General features: G+C 37.6%; 1 protein-coding gene across 2 annotated transcripts in view; it reads right to left on the bottom strand.

Annotated features, from left to right (window-relative positions):
- LOC126191459 (uncharacterized oxidoreductase YjmC-like) overlaps positions 1–17,367 on the bottom strand; it is a 277,603-nt gene that overhangs the window by 11,718 nt on the left and 248,518 nt on the right. For both annotated transcript variants that reach the window (XM_049932336.1, XM_049932337.1), the window contains exon 8: positions 13,465–13,622. In XM_049932336.1, coding sequence (XP_049788293.1) covers positions 13,465–13,622 — 158 coding nt within the window. The remainder of the gene's footprint in view (positions 1–13,464; positions 13,623–17,367) is intronic.

Genomic DNA, 17,367 nt, shown 5'->3' with positions numbered 1-17,367 from the left:
GCATGAGACAGGAGTAAAATGGAGAGAATACCATGACATAAAACTGAATGAAAACACTTTTGTTATATCTGATCCCCAGCACATAGCAAATAATTTTAACTCATATTTCTCTGAGGCAGCTGATATTCTGGTGAAGCAAAACTTTCAAAATGCTGTCACTGGAAATCAGATTAAAACAATCCTTAGTAACAAGTCTCTCTTCCTACACCCAACAAATGAGCAGGAAATGCTAAAAACAATAGGGGAGCTAAACTGACAACATACCAGACCATATCATTAAAAAATGTGCACCCTTAGTAGTTAAGCTCATGGTAGACACATGCAATAGTTCACTTTCTCAGTGAATCTTCCCAGAAAGTCTAAAAATAGCTAAAGTGAAGCCATTGTTCCAAAAGGGTGAAAAAACAGATATAACAAATTATAGGCCAGTCTCTCTACTATCTGTTTTTTCTAAAATAATTGAAAAAATCTTGTATAAAAGACTCGTAGAATTCATTGAAAAAAAAAAATAAACTTTTCTCAGCTACACAGCATGGTTTCCGAAAATGTAAATCCACTGAGACAGCTATTATCAATTTCTTAAATGAAGCTTTAAATGCATTAGATAAAAAAGAACACATAGCAGCAATATTCCTAGATCTTTCAAAAGCATTTGACATCATTAACCATGGTCTATTGCTTAGAAATCTAGAAAATGTTGGTGTCAGAGGCCCAGCCTATGAATGGGTAAAGACATATCTACAAAACAGACACCAAATAGTTTTTATTTAATTCACCATTAATGCTCAGAAAATGATAGCTAAATAATGTACATATATCTGATTTATCAGTTACAGAAATATTTTTACTACAAACTGAGTTTATATCGCCGATCTTGTGCTGCTGACCAGACACTTCCTTCACAACTGACCATATGGTTTTAATTTTATCCTGTCCTAATAACATTTTAAGCACCTTACAGTACTGTTCGTAATGGGCTACTGTAGCCTGCTTGTGATCCCTTCCAACATTTTGATATAATTCCCACTTTGTTCTACATGATATCCTTATCCCACTCACTAGTCAATAACCCAGGCTGCCTTTTACAGCTAGTACCCCATTTAGAACATTCTAATGGAAATCAACTCTCAAAGAGCATGAGAAATGTATTAAAGAAAGCATTGTATTTGTCATTTATATCATCAGAACTATAAACATCCTGCCACTCTTATTCCTTGACGAGGTTTAAAAAACTCTCTATTGCCACTGGATTAACTTTCCTACATAGTTTATAATTATATGTGACATTTCTTTGAGTACAAAAGCCTTTTCGTGTTAAAATTTGTGCATCATGGTCTGAAAGGACATTCACCCACATAGACTACATCAGATCATATGAATTTAGGATATCTACCAACATCCTTTTTCTTGTACCATCACATACAAAAATAATATTGAAGTCATCACATGTAACTAATTTCTGGTACTTTCTATAAAGTAAATCAAGAACCCTCTCTAGCTTGACCAGAAATGCCCTGAAGTCAGAATTAGGAGACCTATAATCAACAACAATAGAGGTTTAATTTCACTAAATTCAACTGCCCCTGCACAACATTAAAATATCTGTTCAGTATTGTGCCATGATAAGTCTAGGGACTCAAATGGAATACTGTTCTTTATGTACATGGCCACTCCCCCACCCCACAAGGAACTCCTGGAAAAACAAACAGCTAATCTGTATCCTGGTAAACAAAGCCTCTGAATTGTAAAATTATTTAAGTGGTCCAATATACCAATAATTTCAGAGTCAACATCTATAAGCAGTTCACTAACTTTATCTCTAATACCTCTTATATTTTAAACGTGATTGTTGGGTTCAAATTAATGATATGAATATAATAGAGGGAAACATTCCACGTGGGAAAAATATAATTAAAAAGAAAGATGATGAGACTTACCAAACAAAAGCGCTGGCAGGTCGATAGACACACAAACAAACACAAACATACACACAAAAATCTAGCTTTCGCAACCAACGGTTGCCTCATCAGGAAAGAGGGAAGGAGAAGGGAAGACAAAAGGATATGGGTTTTAAGGGAGAGGGTAAGGAGTCATTCCAATCCCGGGAGCGGAAAGACTTACCTTAGGGGGAAAAAAGGACAGGTATACACTCGCACACACACACATATCCATCCGCATATACACAGACACAAGCAGACATGCAGAAATGTCTGCTTGGACGGCATCACAGTCTTCTTGTTCTAACTACATCTTCACTGTCTCAAGGCAGTGAAAAGCTTCCTAACTGGATGGTTCTTTTTCAGCACAGTTGTTGTCACTTGTGTTGTCCATATCTTCTGAGGGGTCTTGTCCACTGATGTCATGTAACTATTTCATCATCCATAAATATTTAATAGCCAGGTTCATCAACTCAGATTCGAGCCAGTCTTGAATATTTTTTAATGTGTTCTTGAAAGCATTCATGTTTAGTCGACAATGTGAGTGGTACAACCACATGATCAGTCACAACCAAAGGTTCAGATGTCAACACAGAACAGCAACAGTGACAACTGGCAGGGAAAGGAACATCACCAAACTGGCCTAACAGCATCAGTGGATTTGTTACATGACACAGGAATCAATTAGAATTTTCCTACTGAAACACTTTCATTTAAAAAATATTTTGGTTGATTATTCTTTAGATGATTTATGCTGTACTATATATGGCACTTCACCAAAAATTTGAAATAAGCAACTGTGGATGCCTAACAATCATTGACTAAAAGTCTTCCATGTCATAATATCAAAAACAGCAAAGCTTCCAAATATCGATAACTTGTATGAGAACCATACACAATTTCTAGACTCATCCATTTGCTTCCTCCAAAAAACATTATGCACTAACACAGAAAAATCAAAATGAAATCCTCTAAAAAGACATGGAGCACCTATTATTTACTGCTCAGGAGCACCAATTATTTACTGCTCAATAACACCACCTGTGACCTCAATAGCAACAGCTTTCAAATCCCTGTATATTGGAAAGTTTGTACATTAATTAAACATGGGCAGTGGCAAGTTGGTACTGCCATAAGCAATAGACACAAATTTTACAATGACATAAACTGGTGTATACTAAAAGTCACTGTCATTGTGATCTAACACACAAAAAAAGTTAAGTCCTGATGACCAGATGGACATTTGAATCTTCCCCTTCTGAATGTAAGTTGTGTGTCTCAACCTATGCACCACCTTGCATGTTTGGGTCAAGGCGAACCTAGAAATAATGGAAAGTTCAAAAATGGTTCAAATGGCTCTGAGCACTATGGGACTTAACTTCTGTGGTCATCAGTCCCCTAGAACTTAGAACTACTTAAACCTAACTAACCTAAGGACATCACACACATCCATGCCCGAGGCAGGATTCGAACCTGCGACCGTAGCACTCGCGCGGTTCCGGACTGAGCGCCTGAACCGCTAGACCACCGCGGCCGGCAATGGAAAGTTCTCACATTCGTTTGGTATCAAGTTCAGTATTAATCTGGTAGCCAATCGCATTACTATTAGATGTATTCTGGCTTTCAGTACTGGATTATCAACTTTTTTCCACATTTCTGAGATGTGTGGAAAGACGTCTTCATGACACATACGTCCCCCTCAATCCAAGGTCTGTGTGACCAGCCCTTCCTTGCCAACTTTCCCAGATCTGTCCATCTCTATTCCCTGATGAAAGAACTAACAGTTTCAAAATCATAGTTTTCTTCTTCTTTTGATGTGTCCACTACCAGCACTGGAGTTTTGTCATCTGAAGGTAATTAGTGGTCAGCCATTGTGTCTCCTTTTAACTTTGTAGCTTTTTTAAATCAATTTTCCTTCTAATGTAAAGTACTTCCTTTGTTCATCTACAAGTCATTCATGTGGCTAAATGTCCACCCATCTCTATTTCATTCGCATTGTAGTCATAATCACTCTGTTCCAACGTAACCACAAGTGCCTGAACAAAGAGGAAGAACGCAAGAGCAGAGAAGGTGGTGAGGCAATGTCAGCCAATAGCCCACTGACAAGGACTGTGCCACAACAGGAGCAACCTCTGCAAAAAGTTAATATAAGTATTGCTTCTGCCAGCTTCGGCCGGACACTAGTGGACAGTATTTGCAGAGTATTAGCACAGCCTAACAGAGAGTGTTATGAGAACAGTTATCAATGATCCAGATATTGTGTGTCAAACTTGCATAAACATTATATACAGCAAAGGACTCGGATTTATGTTGCATGCCACCCATCACTTGTGACACCATAACTGTTTCAAAGATAAGTATTGTCAATCTGCTTTTTTGAAATAATACTAATGTTATTTGCTTGAATTGTTGTATAGCATTCTGAGAATGCCGCATCCCTTAGGCACCCTATACAAGACGAGTGGGCAAGACCCCACATTTGGCGACAAGGCCTTCCAAATGAACTCCGAGCTGATGGCCACAATTTTTTTTTTTTTTTTTTTTTTTTTTTTGCTGGCACCTTAGTTCTCTCTTGTCTTTACTTTGCAAGGGCGCCCATTTCCTTTAACATTCTCTTGTCGTTTTTTCTAACCAGTGTTTTCAGGTGGGCGTTGCAGAAATTTTCTTTGCTTATTTGCTTTATCTAGTGTTATTACATTTGTGTCTTCCAACATGCCCACCCCACCTATCCCGCCCCCTGCTCAGGTGCTGCAGCTGCATGCATTAGATGTCACACAGATAATGCAGATGTTTCAATTCCTGATGCAGCAGATTTCTACATTACTCAACATGGTGCAGCAGCTACTGGCCAATACTGTACACCCGGCAGAACAACACCGCCTACTACAGCTGCCATACCACCTTTTTGAGAGTTTCATGACCAAGCAGAGGAATGGCTCGAGTGGTTACACCAATTTGAGGCACACCTACTAGCCCACAATGTTGCAGGTACTGTCAAAATTCCCTATTTATTATCCACAGTAGGAAGATTAATTCAAAAACTCTTTCCTAACGCCACTCCGAGTGAACTTGTGTATGACGAAGTAATCACTTTGATAACAAACTATTATGACCAACAAGTGAATGTGGTAGCAACTAGGTATCAATTCTTTACTTGTAAAAACTGGTCAGAACAAACTTATCGCGAGTGGGTAACAGATTTTCAAGGTATGACAAGGAAATGCACATTCAAATGTGCTTGCAGTGCTTTATATTCAGATATTAGGTTGTGTGCTGTGATTGTGTACAGTGCACCTGATGTCAAATTCAGAGAACAGATTTTGAAACAGTCCGATCCACCATTTCAGCAGTAGTGCAAATGCTCGATCAGTACGATTCCAGTGCCTTTTTGGCTCATAAATTTGAGCAGCCAGCTATTTGTCACATTGAGTCTCGTGCTTGTGATCACCCCATTCTGCACTGGCAACTTGCACCAGCAATGCCAAGTAAACAACGCTACATGCCGCGTACACAGTTCGCTAAACAGATGGCTACACAGGTGAAAAGACTAAGTCTTACCCTCGGTGTTATTCACAGCACAAACGCCAAGACTGACCCTCTCAATAAGCTCAGTGTTGTGCTTGCGAAAGGAAAGGACATGTGCAATCCATATGTTTGCAACAGAACAAACATAAGAATTTGGCCCGATCACAAAACTCTCATCACAAGGCCCACATCATTAATGCAGTATATTCAAAGTTTGCAACAGGCATTAGCAAACCAAGCAAGTGCGCTCTCTCTTCAGTGAGACATCAGTCAAACAAACTTTTTGTTTATTTATTTATTTATTTGTGGGAAATGTGTGAAATTTCAGTTGGACATGAGTGCCTCTGTCACATTGCTCAATCATCACACTGAACTGTTAGGCTCTTTACACCTGTCTAAAACTAGCACGCAACTGACAGCTTATAATGGACAAGACATTCCTGTTCTCAGAATATGTACTCTACCTGCCACGTATCGCTCACATACGTGAAGAGTGCTACAATCATGTGATTGTGAGAACACATTTTGTTTCATTCTTTTGAATTGTCTGGCTTTAACATTCAGGACAATGTGTTGTCAGTGTCTGCATTCAATGCCAAAGGCAGTGTAGCTAGCCTGCTAAGAGAATTCCTGGAACTCTCTTCTGAAGGTTTAGGAAAAGCTAACAATTTTGTTGCACATATTATACTGAAAGACAATGCTCAGCCAAAATTTTGCCAGGCCAGAACTGTTCCCATTGCATTAAAGGACAAAGTCACTGCTGAATATAAAAAATTGCAAGACAGCGGAGTTATTGTGCCTATATCAGCTAGTCAATGGGCGAGTCCACTGGTTTTGCTCCACAAACCTTCAGGTCACATTCACCTCTGTGCTGACTAAGTCTACAGTCATCCCACAAACTGTCATTGATGCTTATCCATTTCCACGCCCAGAAGATCTCATGCACTGATTAGGCAGTGGACGGTACTTTTCAAAAATTGACTTGTGCGACTCGTATCTTCAAATACCGCTCAATGAAGAATCTCAAAAAGCATGTGTAGTAAATACTCATTTGGGTCTGTTTAAATATTTGCATTTGCCTTTTGGTAGTGCTTCCGCCCCCACCATTTTCCAATGGTATTTGGAACAACTGACTGCACAAGTACCAAACTGTTCAAACTATTTGGACGATATTGTAGTAGCAGGTCGTATACCTGAAGAAATATATTGCAAATTTATGTTCTTTGTTTCATGTGTTATCTGAGGCAGGACTAAAGCGTAGACTGGACAAGTGTTATTTTTTAAACCTGAGTTGCAGTATCTTGGTCATGTCATAAAGGTGTACAACCTCTTCAGTCACATTTGTTAGCCATATGAGGTTTGCCAGTTCCTTGAAATATCACAGAATTGCACTCAGTGTTAGGGAAAATGAATTATTATATTCGGTTCATACTGAACACTGCGTAAAAAGGCAGCTCCATTACATCGCTTGTGTCGCAAGAATGTCCCCTTTGTTTGGACAAATGAGTGCCAAGTGGCTTTTCAAAAACTTAAAGTTGCATTGCTCAGTGATCAATGCTTTCACCCTCAGTGATCGATGCTTTCACCCTCCAACAAGTAAATCTCCATTACTCACTGAGGAACCTACATTTTTTTATTGTTATCATATTGAAAGGCTATGTCTGACTGCCATAAGTTAAAAATGGCATTACATACAGATTTACAATTTCTTTCCTCTTAGACCTGTTGGAAGCTTAGTTCTGAAAACACCATTTAGTTTACCAAAAGCACTTTAGGCCATGATTACTCTTTTTTTACTTCTTTTGCTGGCCATCCAGGTTGTCTTGAACAGGCCAAAATGAAAATCTCATTTACTGGTTCTATGACTTCTCAGTCAATATACATAACTTTTTTTTGGTTCACATTGATGCCTACCTCAGAAATTCTTACCTCCTCTGTTATAATTCTATTTGCTTTTAATTTAATTTAATTTTTACATACTTCTGTCAACACTTCCATATCATATTTGATACTATTTAATTGCTCCTCCATTTCCAACAGTCATTACAGGTCATCAAGTTCTGCAAATTATTACTTCTAAATTTTCAGGTAGATTTCATGAAATTTTTGCAGTTCTCCTTGTAACATTGAAGTATAGGAAAACTTTTTCTAAATGATGGAGATGCTTTTTTAAGCAGTAATCTGCCATCTGAAGAACTCCTGAAGAAGATAGCAGCAAATGGACTGAAATGCTGGAATGCAAATAGAAAAGAATTGTATGGCATAGCCACTAGGAACATTTTTATTTCAGTTGACTATAACCACAAAAGCCTTTAGAAATACATTATAATAGAAATTTGCAATTTTATTTTGAAAATCCATGTTTGGTCACTGAAAGCCCCTGTTGTCCAGAAATATGATAGATATAGTGTTGTAATACTGCTAGGTCGCCACCTGATGACCCCATAAACACCACAAATTATTGCAAACACTTCATGCCAATGGAGCATAAAAGATGTTTTATCTGGAAAGGCCATCTGTCGCCACTCAGTGGATGTCCAGGTGCGGTACTGATGTGCAAATTCCAGCCTTCGTTGCTGAGGAACAGCAGTCAGCATGGGTGCATGAACCAGGCACCTGCTGCAAGGTACATGAAACAGGTTCATGTTGCAGAGCTCCATTTGCAGCAACGTTCACTGAATGGCCACTGAGGAGACACTGTTGATAGCCCCTTGGTTTATCTGGGTGGTCAGTTGCTCAGCAGTTGCATGTCTATTTGCCAGTACACATCTCCACAGCTGTTGTTCAACCATGTCTTCTATGGCCCATGGTGCATCACAGTTGCCTTAGTGCTGGTTTTGGATTGGGCCATTTTGCCATGCACATTATATTTTAACCACTCTGGGACATGAACAGTTAACAAACATAGCCATTGTGGAGATGCTTCCACCCTTGCCCCAAAAGCCAATGATCATGCCCATTTAGATGTCAGATAAATTGCTCCATTTCCACATTAAAACAATGAATGCACTGTTTTCTGCATCTCCTGGGACACACTTTGTATTACCTTCCAGTGCTACTGCTGCCTTCTGCCATCTGTGAGCGGTTATTGCACACTGACGTCAAACAAAGGCGGTGGTCACATTAATGTGACTGGACTGTGTATCATTTAAAAGACTGGAATCTAGAATTTACAGTAACATGTTTTAATTTTCCTGGAACTAATTAAATTAACAGACAATCATAAGTCATATTTGGCCACAATGAAAATTAATTATAGTCTTTTGAGCCACTATGCTTGTTAGACACCCAATTTGACATTATAGATTTGTTGCTCTGATTTTCTGGGCTGAATGAGACCCTTCATTAATCTCATAAGCCATTAACTAAGAATTTGCATTGATCATCACATTTTCAAATATGTAAACTACCGATATACTCATAAATAGGTAATATCCAGTAGACACCCTCAAAATACTTCTGTAACCTTTCATAATTTGTTAACTAATAGCTCTAGCAGTTTTATAAACAAATATATATTTCCTGAGATCATAAAATACTGATATGAAAGTTTTTAAATAGTCCACTCCACCTAAAAATCTTCAGCCATGGCCAGTAAGAACACAAGCAACAACCCTTTGATGAATCAATGTTGAGCTAAAACAAGATAAACATCAATGTATGTAAAGAGTGCCTGGCTCACTATTACCATGTTAACATACATGTAATGAGTATGCTGTCAGCATTAGAATGAGTAATATATATGCATCAAGTCCCAAGCAATCTAGCAGATGAGAATCAACTAAGTAAGAACTATGCAACAAGTTGAAGTTGACTTTGTTCACGACTAACATCTCCATGGCAGTTTGTCACCAGTATTTGTACAATCAACATAGGTGTGTGACTCATACAATGTGTTAACATTATGCTGTGGTTTGTAATGTAATTAACTGTCGGAGATAAAGTATCTCATGCGAAAACTATGATGCCTACAGTAAAGAGTTAAGGTAATTTCATCATGTTGCCAGAAAATGTGTTTAATTATGAATATTTTCTTTTATGATAAATAATGGTCTTGTTTAAGATGTTAAATGCTCTATATCTATATATATTTATTTATATGAATATAATAGAAGGAAACATTCCGCAGGGGAAAAAATATATTTAAAAACAAAGATGATTTGACTTACCAAACGAAAGCGCTGGCACGTCGATACACACACACACAAACACAAACATACACACAAAATTCTAGCTTTCGCAACCAACGGTTGCCTCATCAGGAAAGAGGGAAGGAGAGGGAAAGACGAAAGGATTTGGGTTTTAAAGGAGAGGGTATGGAGTCATTCCAATCCCGGGAGCGGAAAGACTTACCTTAGAGGGAAAAAAGGACAGGTATACACTCGCACACACACACACATCCATCCACACATATACAGGCACAAGCAGACATGTCTTTATCTTGTTTTAGCTCAACATTGATTCATCAAAGGGTTGTTGCTTGTGTTCTTACTGGCCATGGAATGAAGATTTTTAGGTGGGGTGGACTATTTAAAAACTTTCATATCAGTATTTTATGATCTCAGGAAATATATATTTGTTTATAAAACTGCTAGAGCAGACATGTCTGCTTGTGCCTGTATATGTGTGGATGGGTATGTGTGTGTGTGCGAGTGTATACCCGTCCTTTTTTCCCCCTAAGGTAAGACTTTCCGCTCCCGGGATTGGAATGACTCCTTACCCTCTCCCTTAAAACCCAAATCCTTTCATCTTTCCCTCTCCTTCCTTCTTTCCTGACGAGGCAACCGTTGGTTGAGAAAGCTAGAATTTTGTGTGTATGTTTGTGTTTGTTTGTGTGTGTCTCAACGTGCCAGCGCTTTATATTTATTTATATGTATCTTTGGAGTTTATTAAGGTCAGTAGACCAAAGAATCTAGAATGCAGAAATGTCTGCAACTTCTGGGCACATGTTGGCTTGCCCACCACTTCTTTGTCTGTATTGGAGTGAGATGGATGTGTTTATGTGACAAGTGCAGTATAATGGATTTACAGTATCAATGTTCATAGTGAAAATGGTGTAGTTACTAACAAAAAGTACGAATAAATATAATTTTTAGCTGAAAGTATTTCAGATCCGGTAGTGTTTATTTCAAACAGGAAGAAAACTCAGGCCATGCTTGTTGGAATGATTATTTTGCAGAAAAAACTTTGAGAACCTCTAGACAAACGAGATCTGCAGTGTGTAATCTTTCAGCAGCTACAAAAAAAAAAAAAAAGTCTTGCTGAAATTGTGCTGGAATTACTCTTATTATTCTCATTCAAAAACACGTGGTGAGAGTGTGGTCCTACCTGAATATACCATGTAAGATTCCACAATTTTTCAGTTATCTAAGAAACGAGATAGGTAACAACCACTACAATAGGTTGTATTACTTTTTACTAATTTCTCTGAGTCATTATATGAGTAATTTTCATTACAGTCACATCTTTGTGCCAACAACATGAACTTTTGTGTATTTGTGTCTTGTATAAAGTAATCTGGTATTATTGGTGATTGTGTAAACTCAAACCAATGTTGTACTGTTTTACTGTTAGAAGTTGATTGTGAATAGGTACTGTGAATAGCTGGACACTGTCATACTGACTAGCAGAGTATTGAAAGTGTCTCCGGTGAACAACATTTTATGTAAAAGCTGGAACTGGTCATCATATCATCAATAGTGACAATAAATTTTGAAGTCCAATTAATTAAGAATTGGTTATGTATGTTACTGGATGATTTACCGCAAAACCAGTTTACAACAATTGAGTGAACTTCCACTGAAGAGACATCAAGTGCAACACTGTTGTCATGTGTACCAAGTTTCACTTTGTTTTAAGGAAAAGTAACTCAATTAGGGAGAGCACGTAGACAAGACATGGAAAAATTGCTGGTAGAATATGAAGACTCAACCTTAGGCTTTATAGGTGACTCCAAAAACAGCACAGAAACCCAACTGGGAATTAACTGACCATATCATAATAATAATAGTAATAGTAATAACAATTATGTACATGGCACAAAAACCTGGTACAATATTTCACTTGGATGCCACTTTAGCAGCTTGCATGTCCCTTGGCCTACAGCACTCAGCATCCCCAGGCAGTTGTCCATCCAAGTACTAAATGGTACCAAAATTGCTGAACTTCAGTGCTAGTGTGAGAACCAGGGTATCCAATAAGGCACAGCCATTAGCGATTGCACATATATCAGAACCTTGTCAGTGATCCCACCAACTCCATCTCTGATGGAGGAGTCTATTTACCAGAAGTAACTATTCTGCGGGGAACATTGGTAGTGTAGTGAAAAGCAGTAGTAATGCAACAAAAGTATATTACAGGTACATGAATAATCAGAAAATTACAAAGGGTACCATATTCCGAACTTTACAGATACAGTGGATAACTTGGGATAATGTTACAACACGGGATCTATGGAGTGGCTACCATCAGTTGGAAGCAGCAACTGTGGACTATCCAGAAAGCGTATTAACCGCTCCACCAAGCCACTACTAGTATCAGTATCAGTATATACCAGTAGGATTAGAGAATGTGCCAGACACAATTTAATGTTTGTTAGATGGTTTACTGTGAAAATCAAAACTGAAACAATGTGTATTTTATTTTGTTAGATGGTTTACTGTGAAAATTGAAACTGAAACATTGTGTATTCTATTTGGACAATATTATTACAATATTATTGTTTTTCCTAAGACCTACAGGAATGGTATGGTAATAAGATAGCTTCAAATGATGGTGTGTGGCATGTCAAATGCTGAGTCAGGAAAGTGCTGTTTCTTGTAAGAGGAGGTACAGTATTTGACACATGTAATTAGCTGAGAAGCAGTCAGGTTAATTAGCTGAGAAACAGTCATGTATAGAATTTCCCAACATCACACACTGAGAACAGATGTCTATCCTTCCTGGGTCTAGCAAACCAGTATAGAATTATGTTTCTTAGTTCTCTGGGATAGTGTGACCACTCACATATTTACTCAAGAAATAGTACAATTCAGTTGGACAGTGAAGTCTGAAGGAATTTTTAATCACATGTAGGATTTATTAAAAATGATAACTGTATTGGCCTCCCCGGACTATCAGATATAATTTATTCTGTCTTGCAATGTAAGTAATCATGCACGGGGATGTGTATCATGTCAGTAGACAGACTGAGGTGAACATTCTTTGGTGTATGCCTTGTGTTAGTTCAACAAAGCAGAGAAAAACTACTCCGCCATGGAAAAGGAGATGTTAAGTCTCATATTCAGGGTAACATGTTCACTGCAGTTTATATGGAAGTTGTTTTAAGCTCATAACAGACCATGTAGCATTAAAGTAGCTATGAGGTTTGAAAGATCCATCCAGCTGTTTTGACACTGTGGACATTTAAGCTCAGCAAACATAACTATGGACTCATTCATTGAACTACAATGCATGGTATTATAGAGGACCTAAGCAGTATAGAGTGTCCAGTAGAACACCTATGTGTTTCATCAGCAGAATAATGAAAGGCACGAGCAGCTGCCAGGACTGCCAACAGTTTGCATCACAATTGCAGCACATTGTTGCCGATGTCCTGTAATGTAAGAAAATCAGGTGGTGGCATTCCCACCCCAAGAAGTGTACAACTGCACCCCCACCCTCCAATTGCGGTAACACTGCTTAAGGCTGCCAATGTTGTTACTGTATGCTGCATAGCACTACATAAATTTCTGAAGATATGTTAGAGGACTGATAGTTGAAATCAAATAATCTGTATTTCTACATCTATAGCTGCACAATTTTTTTTTCAAGGCAATATACAGGGCATCATTAAGATTCACTGAACCAATGTTAATGGTTTTCCTTCCTATTTTATTTGTATAACAACAGAATTATAAATGACCATCTGGTTGCTCCTCTGTGTCTGCAAGTAAATATTACTGAAAATTATTATATATATGGCAGAATTTTTATTGACTTGAGCATAGCTCTCTGTACTTACTGGTGTCATATTTCTGAGATGTGTCATCAGATCTTCCATACGACATTCAAAATCTGGAGCAAAGCACTTTGGATCAATTGCTGCAAAACATTGACCCAAGTTTGCAGGTTTTTCAGAATTCTGCATCCAATGGCGGATATTAGGACCATAACTAGAACCTGAACGCAAAACAATTCATGTTACTTTTACTACTTTTAGTACACACAATAAGTTTTATACAATTTGGATAATATTAATTTTAGATTTAAAATGCAATATGATGTTTGAGTAGCAGCAAATGTTGTATATATGAAGGCTGTAGCAAACTGATGCTTAACCATGCAGTACATGACCAAATCTGAATTTCCTTGATACTGCAGGTGGTCACATCTGTTGGTGAGAGACTGATTGGGACAAATAGACAGACTTCTGTAAGGGAAATTGAACACAGCTGTTCAAGAGTTATCAGAGATTGTGCTTCAATATATGCCGTTGCAACAACAAAGAATAAAATTACTGTCCCAATTATTCAGGTGTGTGTATACATATAAGATCCACAATAAATTCCTCATACCACATGTAAATAAATATAAATACAAAATATAGATGCTCCATTTGCACACAATGTTTGAATAATACAATCATTATTTATATTTGCATACATTTGCTGCACACTACAAGAGAGGAGATTGGAAATATACCATCATCCATGCACACTAAATGTCAACATATCCCCTTGGGCTGTTTTGGTTCATAGTTGAAACATTACAAGAGGGAGGGTAGATGTAAAAGATGCCCATTTAAAATGATGTAATAGTCTATATGGCAGGATCTAATCAGAAATAAGTTTTAGAAATCCAGTGACATCATTCTTAATACCCACATTTAGCTCCAATATCTCTTTGTTGGATTTATAAAATAATTCTTGTGAGGGAAACAGTATAGCAACAACTTTCAAGTAAAGTTTGAAATTCAGAAGTCTTCACTCTGGCTTAACGGATTTCTGCATAAGAGGTATTTTCAAACTCTCAGAACTGTGGAGCAACACTAATATATATGTTTTTCACAACACATCATGTTTCTTACTGTCTAACTTTTGTTGCAACAGGTAAAAAACAAAAGAATTTAGTTTTTCCTTTGTAGATACCAGCATCTGCAATGCAAGCAAAATTTCATTGGAGTCACATACATAATCCTTCAAGAATAGCTTCTCAAATGAAGCACAATATAGTACTTTCTGGTAAAATTCCTCATCTATGACTATTGAAGATATGGATTTGTCATTATTATACAAGTCTTCCGAGATCTTTACACTGTTGCCTGTCATTCTGATTTGGCATGAATTTGACAAAGCTAAGCAGTTTTCAAGGACATATCTAATCCATATATGATGTCATTTAGAACAAACAAGTTCCTCATAACTCTTCCAGTGCACTATAGCATTTTATTATTGTCTATAAAATGATTACATTTAATTAGAAGCGTGATACAGGGAAAAATATTACTGAATACACAATAAAAGAATGCTCGTGATGGTCTTTAGTTGGATGCACATTTAAGAATGCATATCAAAGGCAGAAAATTTTACAATATTAAATCCCAGCCTACCAAAAGGTAATTTGGGCCAAATGTGGGGCTTGGTGTGATGTCCAAGCATTTCCCATGTGTATTTTTAATAATAAGCTGTAGTTTTTCTGGTAGGTAGAGTATATAATGACTAGATACCATTACAAAAATATAAAAAAAACTTGTAATGTATCTAAATATATAATTTTACTCATCAACATACCTGTTGAATACAGCAGATGATTCTGGCTGCAATATATTTCATTGGCTTTTGTTGTATTTATGGATGAACAATGGTTGTATAACGATTTATATCTTCAAGTTTTAAATAATTTTGATTGTTACATCTATCTGCGTTTGTATAAAACTGTACTAAGAAAATATAAACATAGTAGGCTATATGCTATATGCATCAGTATCATTCACTCTTCTACCCATTCCTTTACATGGCTGATGTGTGGCGGAAGTGACTGCTTGTAGGCATCTGTAATCTTCTAATTTCTCAAAACTTATTATCATTATAAATGTACAATATGTATTTAGGACAGCTGTACTTGCAATTTTAAGGACTGTCTTCCATTTGATATACAATGCCATCCTTAAACAGTGGAAAACCCAGGATGGAATAACAACAATATTATGGCCTCAGTGGCCAGAGACAGCAGTCGCGAGTGTGTAAGTTGTTGTTCTGTGAATGTGTGCTGTCTACTTTAGAAAAAGGCCTTTTGGCTGAAAGCTCAACATGTATTATAGTCTTTTTGTTGTGCCTATGTGCAACCCAACATCGCTCAGACTCCCCTATGGACGACATAGTAATGAGCATCCCTGGCATAGAGAAACAACCAAAAGATTTGAGAGCAAATAAATCAACACATCCAGATGGAATCCCAATTCAGTTTTACAAAGAGTACTCTATAACATTGGCACTTCACCCAGTCTGCATTTATTGTGAATCTCTCCCCCAGCAGACAGTCCCAAATCACTGGAAAAAGTACAGGTGACTCCAGTATATAAGAAGGGTAAAAGAATAGACTTGCAAAATTACAGACCAGTATCCTTAACTTTGGTTTGCTGCAGAACCCTTGAACATATTTTAAGTTTAAATATATTAAACGTTCTTGAGAATGAAAATTTTATGTCCATGAATCAGCATGGTTTTAGAAAGCATCACTCATGTAAAACTCAGCTTGCCCTATCCTTACATGATATACTGCAAACTATGCATGAATGGCAAAAAGTAGATTCCATATTTCTATATTTCTGAAAAGCATTTGACATGGCGTCCCATTGCAGGCTTTTAACGAAGGTACACACATATGGATTAAGTTCACAGGTATGTGAGTGGCTCAAAGACTTCCTAAGTAATAGAACCCAGTATGTTGTCCTTGTTGATCAGAGAGAAAGGTATTGTCAGGTGTACCTCAGCGAAGTATGATGGGATCGCTGTTGTTTTCTATATACACAACTGGTTTGGCAGAGAGGGTGGGCAGCAATCTCCGACTGTTTGCTGATGATGCTGTTCAAATGGTTCAAATAGCTCTGAGCACTATAGGTCTTAACATCTGAGGTCATCACTCCCCTAGAACTCAGAACTACTTAAACCTAACTAACCTAAGGATGTCACACACATTCATGCCTGAGACAGAATTCGAATCTGCAACCGTAGCAGTCGCGCGGTTCTGGACTGAAGTGTCTAAAACTGCTCGGAAAGCGCAGCTGGCGATGATGCTGTGATGTATGGTAATGTGTTGAAGCTGAGTGACTGTAGTAAGATTCAAGGCAACTTAGACAAAATTTCTAGTTGGTGTGATGAATGACCACAAGCTCTAAATGTGGAAAAATGTAAGTTAATGCAGATGAGTAAGAAGAACAAACCAGTATTACTAGTTTCCTGCCGGACACACTCAAGTTGTTCAAATATCTGGGCATAACATTGCAGAGTGATATGAAATGGAATGAGTATGTGAGAACTGTGGTAGAGAAGGCAAATGATTGACTTTGGTTTATTGGGAGAATTTTAGGACAGAATGGTTCACCCGTGAAGGAGACTGTATATAGCATGCAACTTTATTCTTGAGTACAGCTCGAGTGTTTTTGAAGGAAGATATCAAAGCAATTCAGAGGCAGGTTCCTAGATATGTTACTAGTAAGTCTGAACAACACATGTTACGGAGATGCTTTGGGAACTCAAATGGGAATCCCTGGAAAGAAGGTAACTTTCTTTTCAAGAAATACTATTGAGAAATTTTAGAGAATTGGCATTTGAAGCTGACTGCCACATGATTCTGCTGTGACCAACATACATTGCACATAAGGACCATGAAGATAAGAAACGATAAATTAGGGCTCGTATGGAGG

This window comes from Schistocerca cancellata, chromosome 6 (genome assembly GCF_023864275.1).
Source record: "Schistocerca cancellata isolate TAMUIC-IGC-003103 chromosome 6, iqSchCanc2.1, whole genome shotgun sequence".
NCBI lineage: Eukaryota > Metazoa > Arthropoda > Insecta > Orthoptera > Acrididae > Schistocerca > Schistocerca cancellata.
The sequence above is the reverse complement of the archived record's forward strand: the minus strand, read 5'-3'. Positions and strand labels throughout refer to the sequence as shown.